A 21,134-nucleotide genomic window follows, 5' to 3' on the forward strand; every position below is an offset into this window, starting at 1 on the left:
GTCATTTCCAATTCAGTTTCTAGGGACACTATCAAGTCTTTTTCAAGAAAACAGCTCCTTTAGAAATTGAAATGTTCAAAAGACCTTACATTATTATATGTCTTAACAATAAAAATGAAAAAAAATAATACTAATTTTTCAAGTGAGATTTGAACACGGGTCGGATGGCGTAGAAACGCAACGCGTTTACCACTGGTCCACTATAGCGCTAATACAGTGGAAAAAAAAAAGTATGGGACTGTGACCTGCAAGACACGGTATTACTTTCTATTGATGGCTTAATCTTTTTCTCCCCTTTTTAGATATCTGATCAAGTTATGTCAGATTTATTAATGTAGTGAATCATCTGATTTTCATTGAGCAGGTGTATTATTCATAATTAATTATTCGAATTCGCTGTTTGAGGTCGAATAATGATAGTTAACGTTACATCATCATTAACGTTAGTTAACCTGGAGGCTGCATTTTGCTCACGGGGCTGCGAGAAAATAAATAAGAAGAACGGAGCTGCAGCAAAATAATGAATAAAAAGAGTGAGGCTATGGTCAAATAAATAAATAGATGAAAAAATGTGCGACTGCTGAGAGTGCAAGCAGCTAGGGACACCGGCCCTCACGGCCAAAAAACCGAATTCTCCCGGTCCTCCCGATTAGCCAATCCGGGCCTGCTTAGGGCTGAACAATTAATCGTTATAGTTGAAGTCAAAGTTATTAGCCCCCTGAATTATTAGGCCCCCCTGTTTATTTTTTCTCTAATTTCTGTTTAACGGAGAGAAGATTTTTTTTGTCATTTTTAAGCTGTATAGAAGTGTCTTGAAAAATACTTAATTAAATATTATTTACTGTCATCATGGCAAAAAGAAAATAACTCATTTCTAATAACTGGCTTATTTTCTCTTTGCCATGATGACAGTAAATAGTATTTAATTAAATATTTTTCAAGACACTTCTAGACAGCTTAAAGTGGCATTTAAAGGCTTAAAGGGTCATGAAACACCAAAACACATGTTTTGAGCTGTTGACAGTCGTATATGTGTCCCACACTGCTAAAAACACTATTAGGACACCTATATTTCACTAAAAAGTGTAAATTGGTTATTTTTGCGTTATTTCAAGCAAATTCGTACTTCCTGTTTGAAACGAATTTTTGAAGCTGCTTCACGGTCATGACATAATAGCGTGTATTCCAGTGTGCAGACTGGACGTCTGTGCCAGAGTGTGTCTTATTACGTCTTACAGTGTGTTGCATTAATGCATGAGTAAGGCTTGGTTCAAACCAATCAGCGCGCTCTATTGTGCAACTTCATTAATATTCATTAGTGTCACCGTGTTTACGCCACAGAGACGCCACGTTGTGTTGGCAAAACAAGCGTGAAGTGTTGCTTTTATAGTTTGCTGCCGTTAAGTTTCGTTTTCATTTTCTCTCTGTGAGAGCTCAGACTCACGTGTGGATTAACAGTGTACGCGACGCTCGACAACAATAACTTGCGTGTCTAAGGAGGAACATTGTTTACCTGAGAGCTGTTCTCATCTGCAAACGCTGAGATCCGGATTCGCTTGTAGTCTTCTCTTCATAAAGACGCGGCTCTAGTTGCTGGTGATTGTCCTGTCTCTACAGATTTGGTAAGTGAGCGACCAGTGCTCTTTGTTTATTCAGTTTGTTCGTATCGAATTAAGTTAACTATTGCACTGAGTGCAAACATAGCACCGCATTTTGTGACCGGAATAACACACGCGGCTTTCTGACGCTACCTGCCGTGTGGATCTAAGTTTCCGGGAAATGCGGAGGTTTTTTTTTCTCTCATTCGCCGTGCGGTATCAAACATTGCATGAAAAATACACGCTTAGAGCAGCTCCTCGAATCAAATATCGCGTTTGTCGCGAGGGGCATGAATGAATCCCTTGAATGAAAGAGCCAAACTGCAGTTAAAGTCCAACATTTAATAATTTGGCAAATAATTCGACTACAGATGTCCATGTTGGTTAAACACCATCACTTTCTCATGTGTGTGTATTTTGACTGAAACTCGCGTGTGCCCAAATAGACACTCCCACACCCTCCCACTTTAGTTCCTCCGACACTCCCCCCTAAACAGAGCTGGACACGCCCACTTTTCTGACTTTTTCCAAAGTAGAGGTGTGAAAACACCCTGCTGAAACGAGGGGGTTTCATGGCCCTTTAACTAGGCAGGTTAGGGTTATTAGGCAAGTTATTGTATAACAGTGGTTTGTTCTGTAGACTATCAAAAAAAATTGGCTTAAAGGGGCTAATAATATTGACCTTAAAATGGTGTTAAAAAAATTTAAACTGCTTTTATTCTAGCCGAAATAAAACAAATAAGACTATATCTAGAAGAAAAAATATTATCAGATATACTGTGAAAACTTCCTTGCTCTGTTAAACATCATTTGGGAAATATTTATTAAAATTCATATTTATGAATAATTCTGACTTCAGCTGTATAAACACACACATTTAATGAATATAGATATTTTTTGTATTGAATCAAAGATTATATTCCTTTTATTTAGTGTGTAAACTACAATATTAAGCTTAACCTTGACATTACAAAAGTTAATCCCAAATCAAATCGCAATATCAGTTCAAACAAATTACAATTAGATATTTTCCCTAAATCACCCAGCCTAAACATGTCACATGTTGTTAGGAAAAGGTCTTTCCTGAATAGATCTCTCAATACATTTAGAATTTGTTCATCTCAACTCATAGTACTTTGTAAATTTACAGAGTTTCTTTTATTTGTCTGCAGACCAATGTAGCCTTAGTGTCTCCTCTCCTGCGCCTGGAGAACAACCACTGTCACATCGAGGAGAGCGAGTATGTGCTGAAGAAAGCCCACAAATACAGCGAACTCATCATTCTCTATGAGAAAAAAGGCCTTCATCAGAAAGGTGCCGTCACTTATCATTCTGCTTGCTGACATGTGGGACTAGATAAGGGGTGGGCAGCCTTCTGGCTATGAAATGCTTTTGTGTTACATGCTGTATTATGCAAAATGTTAATTGCTCAAGGAAAAACTAACAAATTTCATAGTCAAATGTATATATTTTGTGATCGGACACATGCTTGTTTAGTTAATATTCCTGCAAAAAGTGCATTACTATATTTTTGAATTATGTAATAATATATTATATTATTACGAGTAGGGCTGCATGATGCTGGAAAAATTGCACGATATACGATGTTGTTGAGTATTGATATTTCTTAAAATATAACATTTCCCTAAAAAATGCTATTTCTATTAGCTATGTTTTTAAATAAATAAATAATTACTATTAAAATCAACAAATAAAATATTATATTTCAGATCTATTTCAGACTAAAAACCTTTAATTGACAAGGTACAAGCATTTCATCTTTAAATCACTATAAATAAGTGTAAATCTCAGCAGATACTTTGACTGGTTGGTTGTTGCCAACACGGTTAGTGTTTATTTTCAGCTCTGGGTCTAGCCAATAGCAGAGCCGGGGATAAAGATAGTACTGCCCCATCTGATTGGTCAAATTTAAATAAACAACCAATGCATAAGATAAAGGCGACGCAGTGGTGCAGTGGGTAGCACATTCGCCTCACAGCAAGAAGGTCGCTGGGTTGCTGATTCGATCCTCGGCTCAGTTGGCGTTTCTGTGTGGAGTTTGCATGTTCTCCCTGCTTTCGCGTGGGTTTCCTACGGGTGCTCGGGTTTCCCCTACAGTCCAAAGATATGCGGTAAAGGTGAATTGGGTAGGCTAAATTGTCCGTAGTGTATGAGTGTGTGTGGATGTGTGGATGTTTCCCAGAGATGGGTTGCGGCTGGAAGGGCATCCGCTGCTTAAAAACTTGCTGGATAAGTTGGCGGTTCATTCTGCTGTGGCGACCCCAGATTAATAAAGGGACTAAGCCGACAAGAAAATGAATGAATGAATGCATAAGATAAATGCCTGCGATACGTTTATTGCATATACTATTATTGCGATAACGCTAATTTGTGCCGCTCTAATTTTAAGCCAGTTTTGTCATAAGTGTATTTAAGCTTTCAAATATCCTTAAAGTTTTAGGTGTAGACTTTGAATATTCTTAGTCCTCAGAGCCCTCTTGATTTAAGTAAATAAATAAACTAGGTGTCTTGGTGACTGTGATTGGTTGTCCAAGAAGACGACAGACTAAGGAAGAAAAAATGTTTTTCAGGATGACTGAGATGATTGACAAGAATCGTTCCTTTCTGAGTTGATTAACACTGTTAATTAAAAGTATTTAATTATTAACAGGGTTCCCACGGGTCATGAGTTTCTGTAATTTCAAAAGGTTTTTTCTAGACATTGAAAGCGAGGGAATTTTATTTATTCATTTGAATATCAAGGACTTTTGTTTGTCACTTTGAATTTTATTTTCTGTTTATCAAAATTAATTTTCTTTTTCTAATCTCGTTTCACACATTTTGCTCAGTGTTATGGTTAGGCTATTTTTAGTGCCATTTTATTTCTTTCCCTCACTTCAGCTGTAAGTAACCAGTCTGTACTAAGGCTAGCGGGACAGGAAATGTACATTTCAAGAGCTTAGGCTACCAAATTTTTACTTATTTTCAAATTTTTAGGTAAATTATCTATTGCAGCTCACATAACAGCTATTCAATTCATAAAGAATTATTTTTAGGCGCAGACTATTTTAATGTTTTGTGTTGCACAACAGCGCTTTGTTTTTCTAGTCATTGTAAGCCATATCAATTCAGCTTTTTAGACAGGGAAAAGTCAGAGTTTGACATTTGGTTGAGAGTGGGAACCCTGTATTAATTACTTCATAAAAATTGTATTTAACTTGTGTAGGGATAGTTTACAGTTTGACCCAAAGAATGACCAGTCTGGTAGATGAAGAAGAGCCGGAGTCAGAGATTTAAATAAATAAATCAAGTTTACTGAAGATAGTTTGCAGTTACATCAGCAGAAGCCAGCTTCAACACTCGCAATGAGTTCCTAGGCCGCTCTGCTTACAATCACCAATCAATAACAATTATACTCTCACATAACGTCATTAACTGCGTCATACATACTGGTGTTCTAACCTGATTGGTTAAAACACAGATAGACTAGGAACATTTCCTTGTGGGGTTTGTGCGTACAATTCTGAACATTATCTTAAGCATAAATGTCAGACATCCCTTAGACTGATTAGAGCTGACTCCAGACCTGTGAAACGGATCAACAATCAAATAGAACACACACACTTAAAGTATAATCTGTTTCTCATGTCTAAATGTGTGAGTAGACTAACAGAGAAGTGTGTTTGTCCAGCTCTGCAGGTTCTGCTGGATCAGTCCACCAAAGCCAACTCGCCTCTGAAGGGTCACGAGAGGACAGTGCAGTACCTCCAGAGGCTCGGTGAGATCAGCACACTCATTTACTGCACATCTCGCATCATATAATCTAGTTAAATGTGCACTTGTGTTTAATAGTTCAATATATTGTGGAAATGAACATGCATGATGTTGTTGTCTTCGCCACTTCGATTTACCGTGCAATTTTCTTACATGGCATGTAACTTGTTACACAAGGAAAAATATTTTACTTCTGAAAATAATTAGTACCTGTCTACTGGCAACACAGTAATCTGGGTAGTGTTTGCATAGAGACATGCAAGTCTTCAGTGACTTCAGCCAGTTTCATTGAATGTTCATCACATTTCAAAAGCAACATCAACGATTTGGTTAATCGTTAGATTTTTCTGTTTCGGGTTGTTTCACTAACTGCTGCAGTTAGTGAAACTTCGCATTGTGCGCCTCTGAAGGATCTAATGGACCCAGAAATGGTGCTGAACAAATATAAAAATCCATGTCAGCCAATTCGCAACAAAACAGGGATTCTGCATCTGTTGAGAAGTGAATTTCATGCGAAAATGAACGAGTAAACTCAAAATGTTCAAGCATATTAATACATTTAAATATCATGATTTACTCATGCAAGCAGTGTCTATTATGAACACTTCATGAGCACAATTATTTTCAACATTGTTGATAATGAGCATTGTTTCGAATCAGAATGGCGGGGCAAGACTGGAGAAATGATGATGAAAATGTAGCTTCATATCAGTCACAAGAATAAATGGCATTTTCTTTTTCTTTTCTTTTTTTTAACTTGGTTTTTATAGATTTTTTTAAGAACATGGGTACGTTCTTCGTACGTGGATTACTCAGTTAGCTGGATTTGGTTATTGACGATTTGACATGATCCAGGATCGTTTCGTTCTTCAAAACTGATCTTAGAGTTGTTGTCATAGCAACAGTTCTGCTAGCTCAAACCTGGTCGGGAGCAGGTTCAATTCATATAAACAGGATTAGATCGGCTTAGTTCAAGCAAAGATAATACAGAAAGTATGTACTGTATTTCTGATATTTTTTCACAGTAGTAGTTATATACACTTGGGAAAGTAGTAAATATTTTTAAGCTATATATAAAGTTATAGTTATTAATAAAATAAATAAAGTTTTATATATTAATAAAACTTATGCAATCTGCACCCCTGAAATGAAAGTACGAAGACTGCCACCTGGTGGTGCAAAGAGAACTTGTTGTTATGAACTTTTTTAGATCGCTTTAGTACAATTAGTGTAAGATAATAGAAATGCACAATATGTGACTTTTCAAAAGCAATAATACATTTATGCTGTCAAGTTTTGACAGTTAATATATGATGGGGATTTAGTGCTTCATAAAATTTGCAGTCACCTTTACCAATATGAAAATGCTTTTGTAAACATCCAGTTATTCTTTACACTGATTTAAAAAAAACGGCTACTATAATAAAGAAAATCTTTTCTAAATGTGGAACTAAATACACTGATATACATTGAAATACATGATGAATACACTCAACACATGAAAGAGTAAAGCCTGCAGCTCACAACAAATGTGGAAGGTTATTGTGTGTCATATTTAGCAAACCATTTACTGCTCATGTGATGTAATTTTGCTCACATGGATAATTGAATATTAATCAGATGATGTCATTACGCTGCTTTGCCGTCAGCCAATCATTGCATTGCTGATTATAATTTCGAGGATAGATAGATCTGTCCTTCACAACACACGCAGCGATCTCAGATCAGTTTATCCAGACATTCTAATCTGATTCGTGAACTTGTTTGAAGAACCAAATTAGCGAGAGATCAGTTATCAAGATTAAAAGATCCAGGATCTCCCAAATCATCTTAGATCATTTAAGCGAGCTAGAAGAATAGACCCCACATAACCAGTGGGAACAAAACAAACAAAACAAAAAAAAATACATATATATACATAAATATACATATATACCTATATATGTATGTATGCGTATATAAAAATAATAAATTAACCTCATTAAAATAAATAAATAAATAAATCAAATAAAATAAGTATAAAGTAAAATACAATAAAAGATCACCAAACATATTATCACAATGATGCATAACCTCAAGAATTATGTAAATGTTCAATTATAAATAATTATATTGTCATTAAGGGAAAGCCAGCCGTTTACTCCATTTATTTTCAAAGATCTCTAATCGCAATCGAAGAGCATGTGTCATTTTTTCCATTTCCTCAACTTCTGCTATAATTTTGAACCAATCACCTTTAGGTGGTGGCTCTTCTTTATATCATTTACAGGTTATAGCTTTTTTACTTGTTGCCAAAAATATCTTAAATAGATATCTATCCTCCTTTTTAAGTTTAATAGGAATATATGCTAGATAAAGTACTTCAAATGATCTAGAAATATGAAAATCAAAAACATAATTGATGGATGCTTAGACAAACTTTGACTGACCCAGATAAGTCTTAAACTAGATGGGAACAGGATTTGGGGATAACACTAGAAAATGACCTGTGGGGTCAGCTATGTAGAGATGGGGTAACCTCAACTTTGAATTCCAGATTTAGATTAATCCAGTTTAATTTCTTACACCAGCTTTATTATACTCCATCCAGATTACACATATTTAAAAACAGTATTTCTCCTCTCCGCTTCAGATGTGGTATAGAAGAAGGTACATTTTTGCATTCTACATGGCTGTGCCCTAAAGTGAAAGTGTTGTGGGTACAAGTATGTAATATTATATCACAGATTCAAGGAATTGATTTTCCATTGGATCCAGAGATATGTTTATTGGGTAATTACACAAATTCTAACCTCCACCATAACTATGCTATTAAACTTACCGAAATGTTGCTGACAATAGCTAAAAAATGCATTGCTTTAAAATGGAAAACAGACATTGATTTACCAATTGGACTGTGGATCTCAGAAGTTTGCAACTGTATACCATTGGAGAAGATCACATATTCTTTGAGAGGAAAGGATGAAGTATTTCAAAAGATTTGGAATCCATTTTTGAACTACATTAAAACAGTACCACTTGATTTGATTTGACAAAATGTTTTTGTTTCTACTGGCTTATACTGTATCTCCTCCCTTTTTATTTGTTTATTTAATTTAATTTTAATTATTTATTTAATATACTATGTATGCTTTAATTAAGTTTGTTTGCTGTTGTGTTTTGATGTTCTGTATTGTTAATTCTTGAAAAAGCTAAATAAAAATATATAATCACAAAAAAAAAAACATAATTGATGGCGGAGTGCACCATTTAGCATTTTCAAATGTATTCCGATGGAAATGAGTAACTGATATGTGACCTTGGACCACCCTTGGTCTTATGTTACATGGTAACTGGTGTTTTTTGATTGTAGCCAAAAACACATTGTATTGGTCAAAAATAAAGGTTTTCATGTATGCCAAAAATCATTGCAATATTAAGTAAAGGTCATGTTCCATGAAGACATTTTGTAAATTATAAAATGTAAATATATCGAAATTGCATTTTTGATCAGTCATTTGCATTGCTAAGCACTTCATATATAATTTTTTTTTTTTTTAACCCTCTAGATTTCTCGAATAGTTGTATCTCTACCAAGAATTATCCCAACAAACAATACATCAGTGGAAAGTGTATTTAGTCAGCTATCAAGTGACTGTATAAATCTCAATTTGCAAAGATTGGGATTTACAAATTATGGTCCAGGGTCACATATTGTAATGATATTTCAAAATATTTAACTAAATATGGTCTTGCTGAGGGTGACGCAGCAAGAAGGTTGCTGGTTCGAGCCTCGGCTGGGTCAGTTGGCATTTCTGTGTGGAGTTTGCATGTTCTCCTGCGTTGACGTGGGTTTCCTTCGGGGGCTCCAGTTTCCCCCCACAGTCCAAAGACATGCGGTACAGGTGAATTGGGTAGACTAAATTGTCTGTAGTGTATGAGTGTGTGAATGAGTGTGTGTGGATGTTTCCCAGAGATGGATTGCGGCTGGAAGGGCATCCGCTGCCTAAAAACTTGCTGGATAAGTTGGCGGTTCATTCCGCTGTGGCAACCCTGGATTAATAGAGGGACTAAGCCGACAAGAAAATGAATACATGAATGGTCTTAATGAGGATTAGGCATATTTTATAAACATTTGCGATACTTGTTTATCCTGTTATTTCCAGTACTTTTTTTTTTCTTTTCTAAAGACCGAAGTCTACATGTCGTGAACCAATTAATATAAAATGTATTACACAATATAAATCAAAATAAAGCAAAAACATCAACAGTTTCAGATAAGAATCCTTGTTTCTTTCTCAACATGATGTTTATTTGTGTCTCTCTGCTCAGGATTGGAGAACCTGGGAATCATCTTTGAGTTTTCGCCGTGGGTGTTGAAGATTTGTCCAGAGGACGGCCTGAAGGTGAGATGAGCACCGTATAATCATAAGACATGTGTCCTCTGTGCTGATTTTGAAGAGTTGAGCCTGAGTTGCTGCTTACAGATTTTCACGGAGGACCTAACGGAGGTGGAGACACTGCCCAGGGATCAAGTGTTGAACTTTCTGAAGGAGGGCTTCAAGGAGCTGGCCATCCCATACCTGGAGCACATCATTCACATGTGGGACGAGACGCGGCCTGAGTTTCACAACGTTCTGATCCAGCTCTACCTGGAGAAGGTGCAAGGGCTCATGAAGGCGTATCTCAACACACTGCCTGAAGGTCAGACATACAGTCGACTCACACCACTTTATTAGTTCCGGTTAGACATGTAACGATGAACCACAAACAGGCTGGATGATTTTCCAAAACTGTAATAATTTATTTAACTGTTCTAGGTCTTAAATATTTTTGCACAGGTCTTTTTTTTTTGCGATGTCCATGTAACGCTACATTTAATGCTCATTTAAATTCTTTTTGTTGTTGTTGCTTGGTTTTTGGGGTGTCGTAGTTCTTTATTTCACTAGTCCAATTGTAATTTGCGGTATTACAACTACAAAAAGGTCAACTTGCAATAGCCAATCAGCTTTCTGTTATTAAACTCAGTGTGCGCGGCGAATGTGACATCATCGCTGTGTTTGCGGAAGTTCACTTTGAGTGTGCGCGACATGATTTCGACTGGCAGAGTATGCCGTTAAATGACGCAAGCGCAGTTTTATAAGTCGGGAGTGCTGTAATACGAGAGAGCGAATCTCTGCTCACGCACCGGTTTCCTTTGTTCATGGACAAAACTGCTTGCGAGCTCTTAAAACACTGGCTGCTCACGTGCGAATGATCTGCTCTCGCTCTGTCGGACTCCTTTCGTGCTTTTCCAGAGATGCTGTAGTATTAAAAATAGTGAACTGATAAAATGAAATACAGTGTAGTTTTACTACAGTAAAGTGAGTTGAATTGTAGAAAAATATACCCTATATTGTAAAAAAACTAAAGCACTGGGTAGTTTGTTTTTAATACACTTGTTGTGTTACCTTAGCAGCTATAGTATTAACACAACAGAATAATTGAAGTACTTTGCTGTACTTCACAAAACACTGTACAGCAGACACTAGTTCACTTTATTTATGTGATAAAATGGGATTGATAGTGGGATTTATTTAAAGAGTCAATAGTACAGTAGGCTATAATACCTAATCAAGTGTTTCCCTATTTTCTATCACAGTTACATTTCTGCTTGCCAGAATGACCAATAATTACTGGCTAGAAATTGCAACAGCCATGGGAAAGGAGGAAAGTTTTTGTAAAACTTTGGAAAAACTCTGAGGGATAAGTTTGTGAAAACAACAAAAAAGAGGCCCCCAAAAACATCTTCAATGATGATGATTATCTTTTTATTCATCTGATTTTACTTTGTTTTTTTGGACCGCCCCCTGTCATTTAAAAAAAAATATCTCAATGGTGAACGTGTCAAGTATAAAAGCCTTAATCCGTTTCGTGAGTAGTGCGATGCGGTGCCGGGTGAAATTATAAATCTGCATTAAGATTAGGGGTGTCAAGATTTCGATTTTTAATCGAAATCGATCGAAATTTATGCTCAATTTGGATCGTCGAATCAAAAAATAGAATCGTCGATGCTGCCACGCCCCCATGTCACGTCATCTTGGCTTGCCAAGCGGAAAGAAACAGGCTTGTTGAAGTGCTTGTTAAACTGCAGAAGCAGGAGACCCGTCGACAGAACTTTAACCCTCTCCTCTTTCAATGAAGTCGCCGATGTGTAAGCATTTTGGATTTCCAGTGAGTTATGTTGACAACGTTCATGTTGTCGACAAAAAAGAACACAATTTTGCAAGCTCTTTTACGTATTAGGGTTCATCCGATAGACAACACTGGCATCGCGATCCTCCGCCCACCCCCGTTGCAAATCCGCTCGTGAAAAGTACACACTCAGGCCCTGTTTACACTGTCTTTGTTTTTAAATGGCATTTTAGAACGACAACGATTTGACATCCACAGTGGCGTGTAGCATTTCTGAGCAGCCCTCCTTCCTCTCTACCTCTGACACACACACACACAGACGCAGACGCACACACAGCCATGGGCTCGAGACAGCGGGTTCAGGCAGTCAGAGGATCAGTAGTCTGCTTCAATCTTTCACTCACTTGTACTTAGTCATTTTAGCGAACACCTCAGATACTGTTGGCTGGTTTCTGTTGGTTGTGCGTCTTTTTTTACCGACGCCATTATAACGACACAGATCACTGCCTATTCACGAGTCCCGCAAAAAAAGTGATTGACAGGTGGTAATTATGTGTGTATCTTGCCTTTATTCATTTACTGTATGATTTGTTTATGGGTAAAACAAAGACCATGCAGGTCAGGTAGTTTAAACGGTAGGCTACAAATAACTAATTGGTCATTAATTAATTAATTATTCATAATCGAATTGAATCGAGCCTTTAGAATCGAAAATGTAATCGAATCGAGGATTTGGAGGATCGTGACACCCTTAATTAAGATGTTTGTTTTTTCTGTAGTTCAATGGTGCGTTTAACCCGACTGTAGTACTGTTCAATTTAAATAACTTTATTTTACCCCTAATTTTGTGCTTTTACATTTTCTCTCGCGTGTTTTTGATATTGCGATATAGGTCTTAAATTTAATACTTAATGGTCTTAAAAAGGTCTTAAAAGGTCTTAAATGTGACATTAAGATATCTGCAGAGACCCTGTATAAGACCTCTTTGTGCCCTCAGGCCTGAACTACTAAATGAATTTCTAGCACCACACACAATATATCCAGTATTTCCACTATGTATCCATAAACCTTTCTAAAAGGAGAGCTTTCCATCTTCACGAAAGTTTTGTGGATTGTGTGCAGGCATTCCAGCTGTAGCTGCAGGAAAAGAGAAAGGAGAGCTGGGCGAGTTCAGGAACAAACTTCTGTCTTTCCTGGAAGTTTCCAGCAGTTACGAGCCAGAGATACTCATCAGTGATTTCCCTTTCGACGGTGAGTCCAGAGGTCAGACAGATCACTCAATATGACATCTATGAGTACAACTGGATGATGAAATGTTGGTTTCCCGCTTTCTGTCAGGCCTGTTGGAGGAAAGAGCGCTTCTTTTGGGACGTATGGGGAAACACGAGCAGGCTCTGTTCATCTATGTCCACATCCTGAAGGACACGCGGATGGCTGAAGAGTGAGTGAAGTCGTCTTTAGTGTCTGGCAGTCTTCTGCTTTTTGATATCAGCATTTACTTTTTTACCTGGTTAATACATTAATCATTGCAAAATTGTGGATACATTATAAACTGTAATGATAGAGAGCAAATGTATACACTCACCGGCCACTTTATTAGGTAAACCAACTACTCATTAATGCGAGTTTCTAATCAGCCAATCACTACTCAATGCATTTAGGCATGTAGACATGGTCAAGACGATCATCTGCAGTTCAAATCGAGCATCAGAATGGGGAAGAAAGAGGATTTAAGGGACTTTGAACGTGGCATGGTTGTTGGTGCCAGACGGGCTGCTCTGAGTATTTCAGAAACTGCTGATCTACTGGGATTTTCAGGCACAACCATTCGAAAAAGAGGAAATATCCAGTGAGCGGCAGTTCTGTGGATGCAAATGCCTTGATGCTAGAGGTCAGAGGAGAATGGCCAGACTGGTTCCAGCTGAAAGAAAGGCAACAGTAACTCAAATAAGCACTCATTACAACTGAGGTCTGCAGAAGAGCATCTCTGAACACACAACACATCATGACAAATCTGCAGCTACTGTGTGATGCTATCATGTCAATATGGACTAAAATCTCTCAGGAATATTTCCAGTACCTTGTTGAATCTATGCCACAAAGGATTAAGGCAGTTCTGAAGGCAAAAGGAGGACCAACCCGGTATTAGTAAGGTGTACCTAATAAAGTGGCCGGTGAATGTAATTTTTCCATCAACTAAATAGATTATTAATGTAAAACAATGCAAATGCTTTAATATGATTTGGAACATTTGACTCTGTTCTTAATTATTAATTATTAATTTTTTTTTAAGAGTTGACCGTAACAGAGTTGATATTTTCAAACATTTTGTACATTAGATGCAAAGCAGATACCACATACATGCATTTTCATCATATTGTTTAAAAAAAAAAAAAAGGTGAATGAGATATTCACTGAAAAATCACAATATTGACAAAATTTACACAGCAAAAACATCAGAAAAAAAATTTGTATTTTGAGGGAATTAAAGAATCATCAAAATTTTGTTTCCCTCCTAATAATTGAAATCATCGCTACTGATGAAAACTACTGCATTGAACACAAGCTGCCGACATGTATAGCTCTAACGCATCTGCATTCTTATTGTGTTTTGATTTTTCTCAGGTACTGCCACGGTCATTATGATCCTGCAACTAATGGCAATAAAGATGTGAGTGCTGCTCAACTTTCAGTGCTAATTCAGTGAAAATTAAGTTAATTCTACAGTTTATGCAAGGTACTCCAGCCTGTTCTGTATGATGCAACATTCCAGTCCTTATTACAATGTCAACTGAATCAAACTGAGAATCGTGATATAAACTGAACCGAGAATTTTGTGAATCGTCCCACCCCTAATAATTTCCTAAATGTGCATAGGACTGTTCATGGTTCTCTATGCTCTACAAAATAAAGACATCAGAATGGAAATGCTCACAATTACAAATATGAGAGGCTTTCGGACAGTGTATATTTTGGTCATTAGACTTTCATTGTAGAAACAGATATTGAAAAACAAAAAACAAGTCGTTTTTTGATTTTCGTTTGAATATAAAAAACAAAACAAAAATTTAAGTTTTTTGATTTTCTTTTTTAAATTTTAAAACAAAAATCAAAAAAACAACTTGTTTTTCTGTTTCACGGTGAAATATTTCGAATAACAAAAAATAAAAACACCAGAAAACAAAAATTAATGAAGACTTGTTTTTTTTTATATTCCGAAACCAGATAGGCCTCATTTACGGTGACGCAATGCTTCCACACACAGGCTAGCCCAATATAGGCTATTATTTTTCCCACTTAATTTTATAAAAGTTATTTTCTTGTGATAACAGGATTTTGTTAAGACATATTTTCCCCATTGAAGCCGGTAATACGGAACAATATAATTGACTATATATGCATTATTTGCATTGTTAATCAAATTTCTGAAAATAAAGTTTATTGTTAAAATCACTTCCATTTGACGAGTGTCAGTAACATTGGACATTCGTTTGGAATCATTTGAATGCCTCTCTCACTTGAAATGATTTGTGGTCAAATTTGGGGAAGTGAAAGTATTATGGTTTAAAGAATGGTTTTTAGAAATGTGTTCAGTAAAGCAACCTAATGCTTGCATGTATCATCAAAATAAAGGTTGTTTCATTTAAAACATGCCAAAAAATAAATAAAAATAGCCTATAACTGGCCCTTGTATGAGAAATATGTTGTTAATGGGGAAAAAATGTCTTAAGAAAATCCAGTTATGACAAGAAAATACCTTTTACAACATTATTAAGTGGAAAAAAATAATAGCCTAAAGTAGGCTAACAGGTCAGCATTGTGTCGTAAATGAGTTGGCCTATATTGTTTCAGAATATAAAAACAAGTATTTATTCGTTTTTGTTTTCTGGTGATTTTATTTTTTGTCATTTGAAATAAAAAAATGGAAATCAAATCATTTTTGAATTTTGCTTTTTCGTTTTCCACCATTTTTTTTTATTCTAAAATCAAAAAACGCATTGAATTTAAATTTTCGTTTTTTTTTTTTTTATCTAAAAACGAAAATCAAAAAACGAGTCAATTTTTGTTTTTCAGTATCTGTTTCTACAAAGAAAATCCAATGACCTAAAGATACACTGACTAATTTCATTTGTATTGTGTTTAGTATGTGAGAATCTGATAAATAAATAACAGTTTGAGAGTTGCAACATTCATCAGTATTAAACTATTGCATAATAATTGCTTAGTGGAAACGTATAGACGTGCAGAAATTATAAGTTCTCTTTGACGCATTGGATTGAATTGCTGTTTCATTTGCTAATGTTTATTCGGTTTAATTCACATCTTCGGATGGAAACAGCTTCTGTGGACCCACAACAGATGTATCTGTCTCGTGGTGACACATTTTCTGTGAACGTTAACAGATGGATTTTGTGTCTGCAGGTGTATCTGTCACTGCTGCGCATGTATCTGTCTCCTCCTGATGTTCATTTCCTCGGGCCCATTAAGATGGAGCTATGCGAGCCACAGGCAAACCTCCAGGCGGCGCTGAACGTCCTTCAGCTTCACCACAGCAAACTCAACACCACCAAAGTGAGCGTCCACCACTAAATCCTACTAGTGTTGTCAAAAGGACTGACTTCAATACCAGACGATACCTACATTTTAATAACGTCCATTTAACATAGGTCTGCCCGATTCTGGATAAAGTGAGAACGTTAATGTCTACGTTATTTATAACTTTACCACCTGTTATTCACAGCCTGTGCAGGTACTGTTTACTACAGTAGACCTCATCATTGGGTTATCCTCTCTGTGGTAATCAAACAGCTCACAGCCACGAATAAGTCATTACATGAAGATAGAAATGACATTTTTAGTTGAATTATACCATATTAATCCAGTATTCTGACTCTTTCAACACTATTTAGAGTCTGGCTGTGTTCACGTTACCGAGTAATGTATGTAAGATGATGTATTAAAAGACTTTTGCTATTACATGCTTTTCTCCAGACATTGGAAACAATCGGCTGACTCATAGCGTGGTGGGTCGAATTGAGATCACGATCTTTTAACGATTAATCATGCAGCCCTGTTTTGACGCTAACATTTTAGCACTGTTGAGCAGGTTCTTAAACACCTTTGTGTTCACATGCTCATCAGAAATGACTGTGATTGGCTCTAATGATCATCGCCTCACTCTTCATCGAGCACTTAAACAGATTCACAGACACTGGAGCCTTCGAAGTCTGCGTCTATCAGCGTATCTGTCAATCTGTGGATATATATAGATGTTAATAAAATTTTAGTACTAAAGTCAGCTCTTTTGACAACCATAACTCCAGCATTGGCATTTCACAAAAAAATGCAAAAAATAGTTCAGCTAATTTTCCTATTTAAAGCTTGACGTCATTGCCCCTGCTGTTTCCATTGTACAGCTGCTAAGTTTCTTGATTTGTTACGCCAGAATAAGGGTATAGTTCATAGCTATATCAGCCTGGAAAAATAGCAACTTTTAATTTTCTATTGGTCTTAGTAGCTCACATGTGATTACACAGCCACAAATAAGTCATTACATGAAGATAGAAATGACATTTTGAGTTGAATTATACCTTTTTAATCCAGTATTCTGACTCTTTCAATACTATTTGGAGTCTGACTGTGTCCTCAATGCTGAGTAATGTATTTTAAACGATATATATTTAAAGACTTATGCGACCGCCTTTATGCTTCTCTCCTTACCTTGAAAACATGATCGGCTGAATCATAGAAATGCTGGATTAAGATTGTGTGGGGGGTTAAATCGAAATCTTGATCTTTTAACGATTAATCATGCAGCCCTGTTTTGACGCTAACATTTTAGCACTGTTGAGCAGGTTCTTAAACACCTTTGTGTTCACATGCTCATCAGAAATGACTGTGATTGGCTCTAATGATCATCGCCTCACTCTTCATCGAGCGCTTAAACAGATTCACAGACACTGGAGCCTTCGAAGTCTGCGTCTATCAGCGTATCTGTCAATCTGTAGATATATAGATGTTAATAAAATTTTAGTACTAAAGTCAGCACTTTTGACAACCATAACTCCAGCTTTGGCATTTCACAAAAAAATGCAAAAAATAGTTCAGCTAATTTTCCCATTTAAAGCTTGACGTCATTGCCCCTGCTGTTTCCATTGTACAGCTGCTAAGTTTCTTGATTGTCATATTAATCCAGTATTCTGACTCTTTCAATACTATTTAGAGTCTGGCTGTGTCCACAATACTGAGTAATGTATTTTAAATTATATCTTTATATATATAATATATATATATATATATATATATATATATATATATATATATATATATATATATATATATATATATATATATATATTATATATATATTATATATATATATATATATATATTATATATATAAAGACTTATGTGACTGCCTTTATGCTTCTCTCCTGACCTTGAAAAACATGATCGTCTGAATCAGAAATGCTGGATTAAGATTAAATCGATATCTTGATCTTTAACGATTAACCATGCCTATTTTGACGGTAACATTTTAGCACTGTTGAGCAGGTTCTTAAACACCTTTGTGTTCACATGCTCATCAGAAATGACTGTGATTGGCTCTAATGGTCATCGCTTCACTCTTCATTGAGCACTTAAACAGATTCACAGACACTGGAGCCTTTGAGATCTGCGTCTATTAGTGGATCTGTCTGTCTGTAGATATATGGATGTTACTCAAATTTCAGTACTAAAGTCAGTAATTTTGACAACCATAAATCCAGCATTAGCATTTCACAAAAAAAAGTTATTTAAAGCTTAAATATCATTGCACCTGCTGCTTTTATGGTAGAGCAACAATGTTCCTTCATTATTACGCCAGAATGACAGTATAGTCCCTAGCCATATCTGCCTAGAAAATAACAGCTCTTCATTTTCCGTTGGTCTTAGTACATGAAGAAACTACAGAAAAGACGAGCTTTAAAGGGTCACGAAACACCAAAACACATGTTTTGAGCTGTTGACAGTCGTATATGTGTCCCACACTGCTAAAAACACTATTAGGACACCTATATTTCACTAAAAAGTGTAAATTGGTTGTTTTTGCGTTATTTCAAGCAAATTCGTACTTCCTGTTTGAAACGAATTTTTGAAGCTGCGTCACGGTCATGACATAATAGCGTGTATTCCAGCGTGCAGACTGGGCGTCTGTGCCAGAGTGTGTCTTATTACGTCTTACAGTGTGTTGCATTAATGCATGAGTAAGGCTTGGTTCAAACCAATCAGCGCGCTCCATTGTGCAATTTCATTAATATTCATTACTGTCACAGTGTTTAGACGACAGAGACGCCACGTTGTGTTGGCAAAACAAGCGTGAAGTGTTGCTTTTATAGTTTGCTGCAGTGAAGTTTTGTTTTCATTTTCTCTCTGTGAGAGCTCAGAGTCACGTGTGGATTAACAGTGTACGCGACGATCGACAACAATAACTTACGTGTCTAAGGAGGATTATTGTTTACCTGAGAGCTGTTCTCATCTGCAAACGCTGAGATCCAGATTGTAGTCTCCTCTTAATAAAGACGCGGCTCTAGTTGCTGGTGATTGTCCTGTCTCTACAGATTTGGTAAGTGAGCGAGCAGTGCTTTTTGTTTATTCAGTTCGTATTTTATTCGTATCAAACAAACTATTGCACAGAGTACAATAGTTAGCACTAACAGTTACAACCAAACTATAACCTCGTGTTGGATTTTGTGACCGGAATAACACACGCGGCTTTCTGACGCTACCTGCCGTGTGCATCTAAGTTTCCGGGAAATGCAGAGGTTTTTTTTCTCTCATTCGCCGTGCGGTATCAAACATTGCATGAAAAATACACGCTTAGAGCAGATCCTCGAATCAAATATCACGTTTGTCAGGAGGGACATTAATGAATTCCCTGAATGAAAGAGCCAAACTGCAGTTAAAGTCCACCATTTAATAATTTGGCAAATAATTCGACTACAGATGTCCATGTAAACACAGTCACATTGTCCGCTGTGGGTGTGTGTTTTGACTCTGAAATTTAGCGTGCCCAAATAGACACTCCCATACCAAGCCGCTTTTCTTCCTCCGACACTCCCCCCTAAACAGAGCTGGACACGCCCACTTTTCTGACTTTTTCCAAAGTAGAGGTGTGAAAACACCCTGCTGAAACGAGGGGGTTTCATGGCCCTTTAAATTATTGAAACTCTTTGGAGTGAGATGCTAAAGGTCTAATCAAATTTTTAGATCTATACTAAGCTAAAAGTGTTTCTGCCAGACATAGAGATTAGCTAAATTTATTCAAAAATGGTAAAATTCAACTGTTAAACGCTAGAGTCTTTTAAAAGAAAAGTTCCTTTTGGATGCAAGTTAGACATATTGTTAAATGAGACTCTTTCTGCTGTCAACTATTGTGATTATTGTGAGGTAAACATCTGTCAGTCATTTTGCAGGCAGATTAAGTTCCAGATTTCTGAGCAGGACTTTCCAAACCTCACGCAGAATCCGTGGCATGCAGACTCATTGTGTTTAAATTCCTCTCTTTGTCTGTCATCAGGCCATAAACCTGCTGCCAGCCAACACACAGATCCGAGAGATCCAGGTGTTTCTGGAGAGCGTGCTGGAGGAGAAGGCTGGACGCAAGCGCTTCGACCAGGTCCTGAAGAGCCTTCTACAGGCCGAGTTCCTGCGGGTTTGTACACTCGTGTAGTCAACACTTTTGGTTTGGTTTTCTGTGCAATTGCTGTCATCATTTTAAAACTGTGGATACTGGTGTGACTTCAATCTGAATCTTTAGAAATCAAATCCTAATTTTGTGCAGTGAGGTTTTTAGCATTGTCTCATGTCATGTTTTATATATATACAGTAGCTTTATGAATTTGAAAGTTGAGAACTGATAAACAAGTAAATACTTACACAACCAAATATAGTAGACAACTGGTTAAATTTAAAACCTTAACTGCAGAAAACAAGAAAACTTTTCCCAAAATAACTCAGAGTCGGGATATGAAACTGGAATTTGGTACCAATCAATAATGAAATTTTAAAAACGGCCATTTCTTAAACAGCGCTGATTTGCTATTGTGTTCACGTGCTCAACAGAAATTTCTGTGATTGGCTGTGAAGGTCATCAGTTCACCGAACTCACCACTGAGAGCATTTTAAAGCCGGGATTCATCGAATTCAGTGACGTTGAAAGGCTCCAGTGTCCCTGTATCTGTGGTTACACTCAGTAATCAGCAGTGAGTTTAGTGAACTGATGACCTTCAGAGCCAATCACAGTCCTTTCTGTTGAGCACGTGAACACAATGGCCAGTCAGCGCTGTTTACGAACGTGCTCAGTAGTGCTCAAATGTTAGCAGGAAATGGATGTTTTTAAAATTCAGTACCAATTGATACCGGATTCCAGTATCGTGACAACCCTACCGGAGATGGCATTGTTTCCTAAAAAAAGATAGACACTTTTTAGGAAACTAGAATGTTTACTCTGTTATTCTGCAAGTTAAACAAATACTTGCTTTTATGTGTTCTGTAAGTAGTTGATGAGTTTACATGCTGTAAATCCAGCAGTTCTGATCTCTCCGCTTAATAGATCAACTAATATGG

The 21,134-nt window shown here is 36.7% G+C and overlaps 1 protein-coding gene across 21 annotated transcripts in view; it reads left to right on the top strand.

The window, feature by feature from the left end:
• Positions 1-21,134, top strand: part of vps39 (VPS39 subunit of HOPS complex) — a 39,592-nt gene that overhangs the window by 13,292 nt on the left and 5,166 nt on the right. For 20 of the 21 annotated variants that reach the window (XR_012392783.1, XR_012392784.1, XR_012392785.1 and 17 more), the window contains 9 exon segments: positions 2,771-2,912; positions 5,290-5,376; positions 9,684-9,757; positions 9,839-10,055; positions 12,648-12,776; positions 12,864-12,966; positions 14,151-14,196; positions 15,948-16,097; positions 20,086-20,220. Coding sequence is in view for 3 of the 21 variants with exons in the window: in XM_005158918.5 (XP_005158975.1) it covers positions 2,771-2,912; positions 5,290-5,376; positions 9,684-9,757; positions 9,839-10,055; positions 12,648-12,776; positions 12,864-12,966; positions 14,151-14,196; positions 15,948-16,097; positions 20,086-20,220 (1,083 nt within the window). In the remaining 18 variants the exon portion in view is untranslated. 21 annotated transcript variants of the gene reach the window in all.

The sequence above is a fragment of the Danio rerio genome, chromosome 17, assembly GCF_049306965.1.
Source record: "Danio rerio strain Tuebingen ecotype United States chromosome 17, GRCz12tu, whole genome shotgun sequence".
Classification (NCBI taxonomy): domain Eukaryota; kingdom Metazoa; phylum Chordata; class Actinopteri; order Cypriniformes; family Danionidae; genus Danio; species Danio rerio.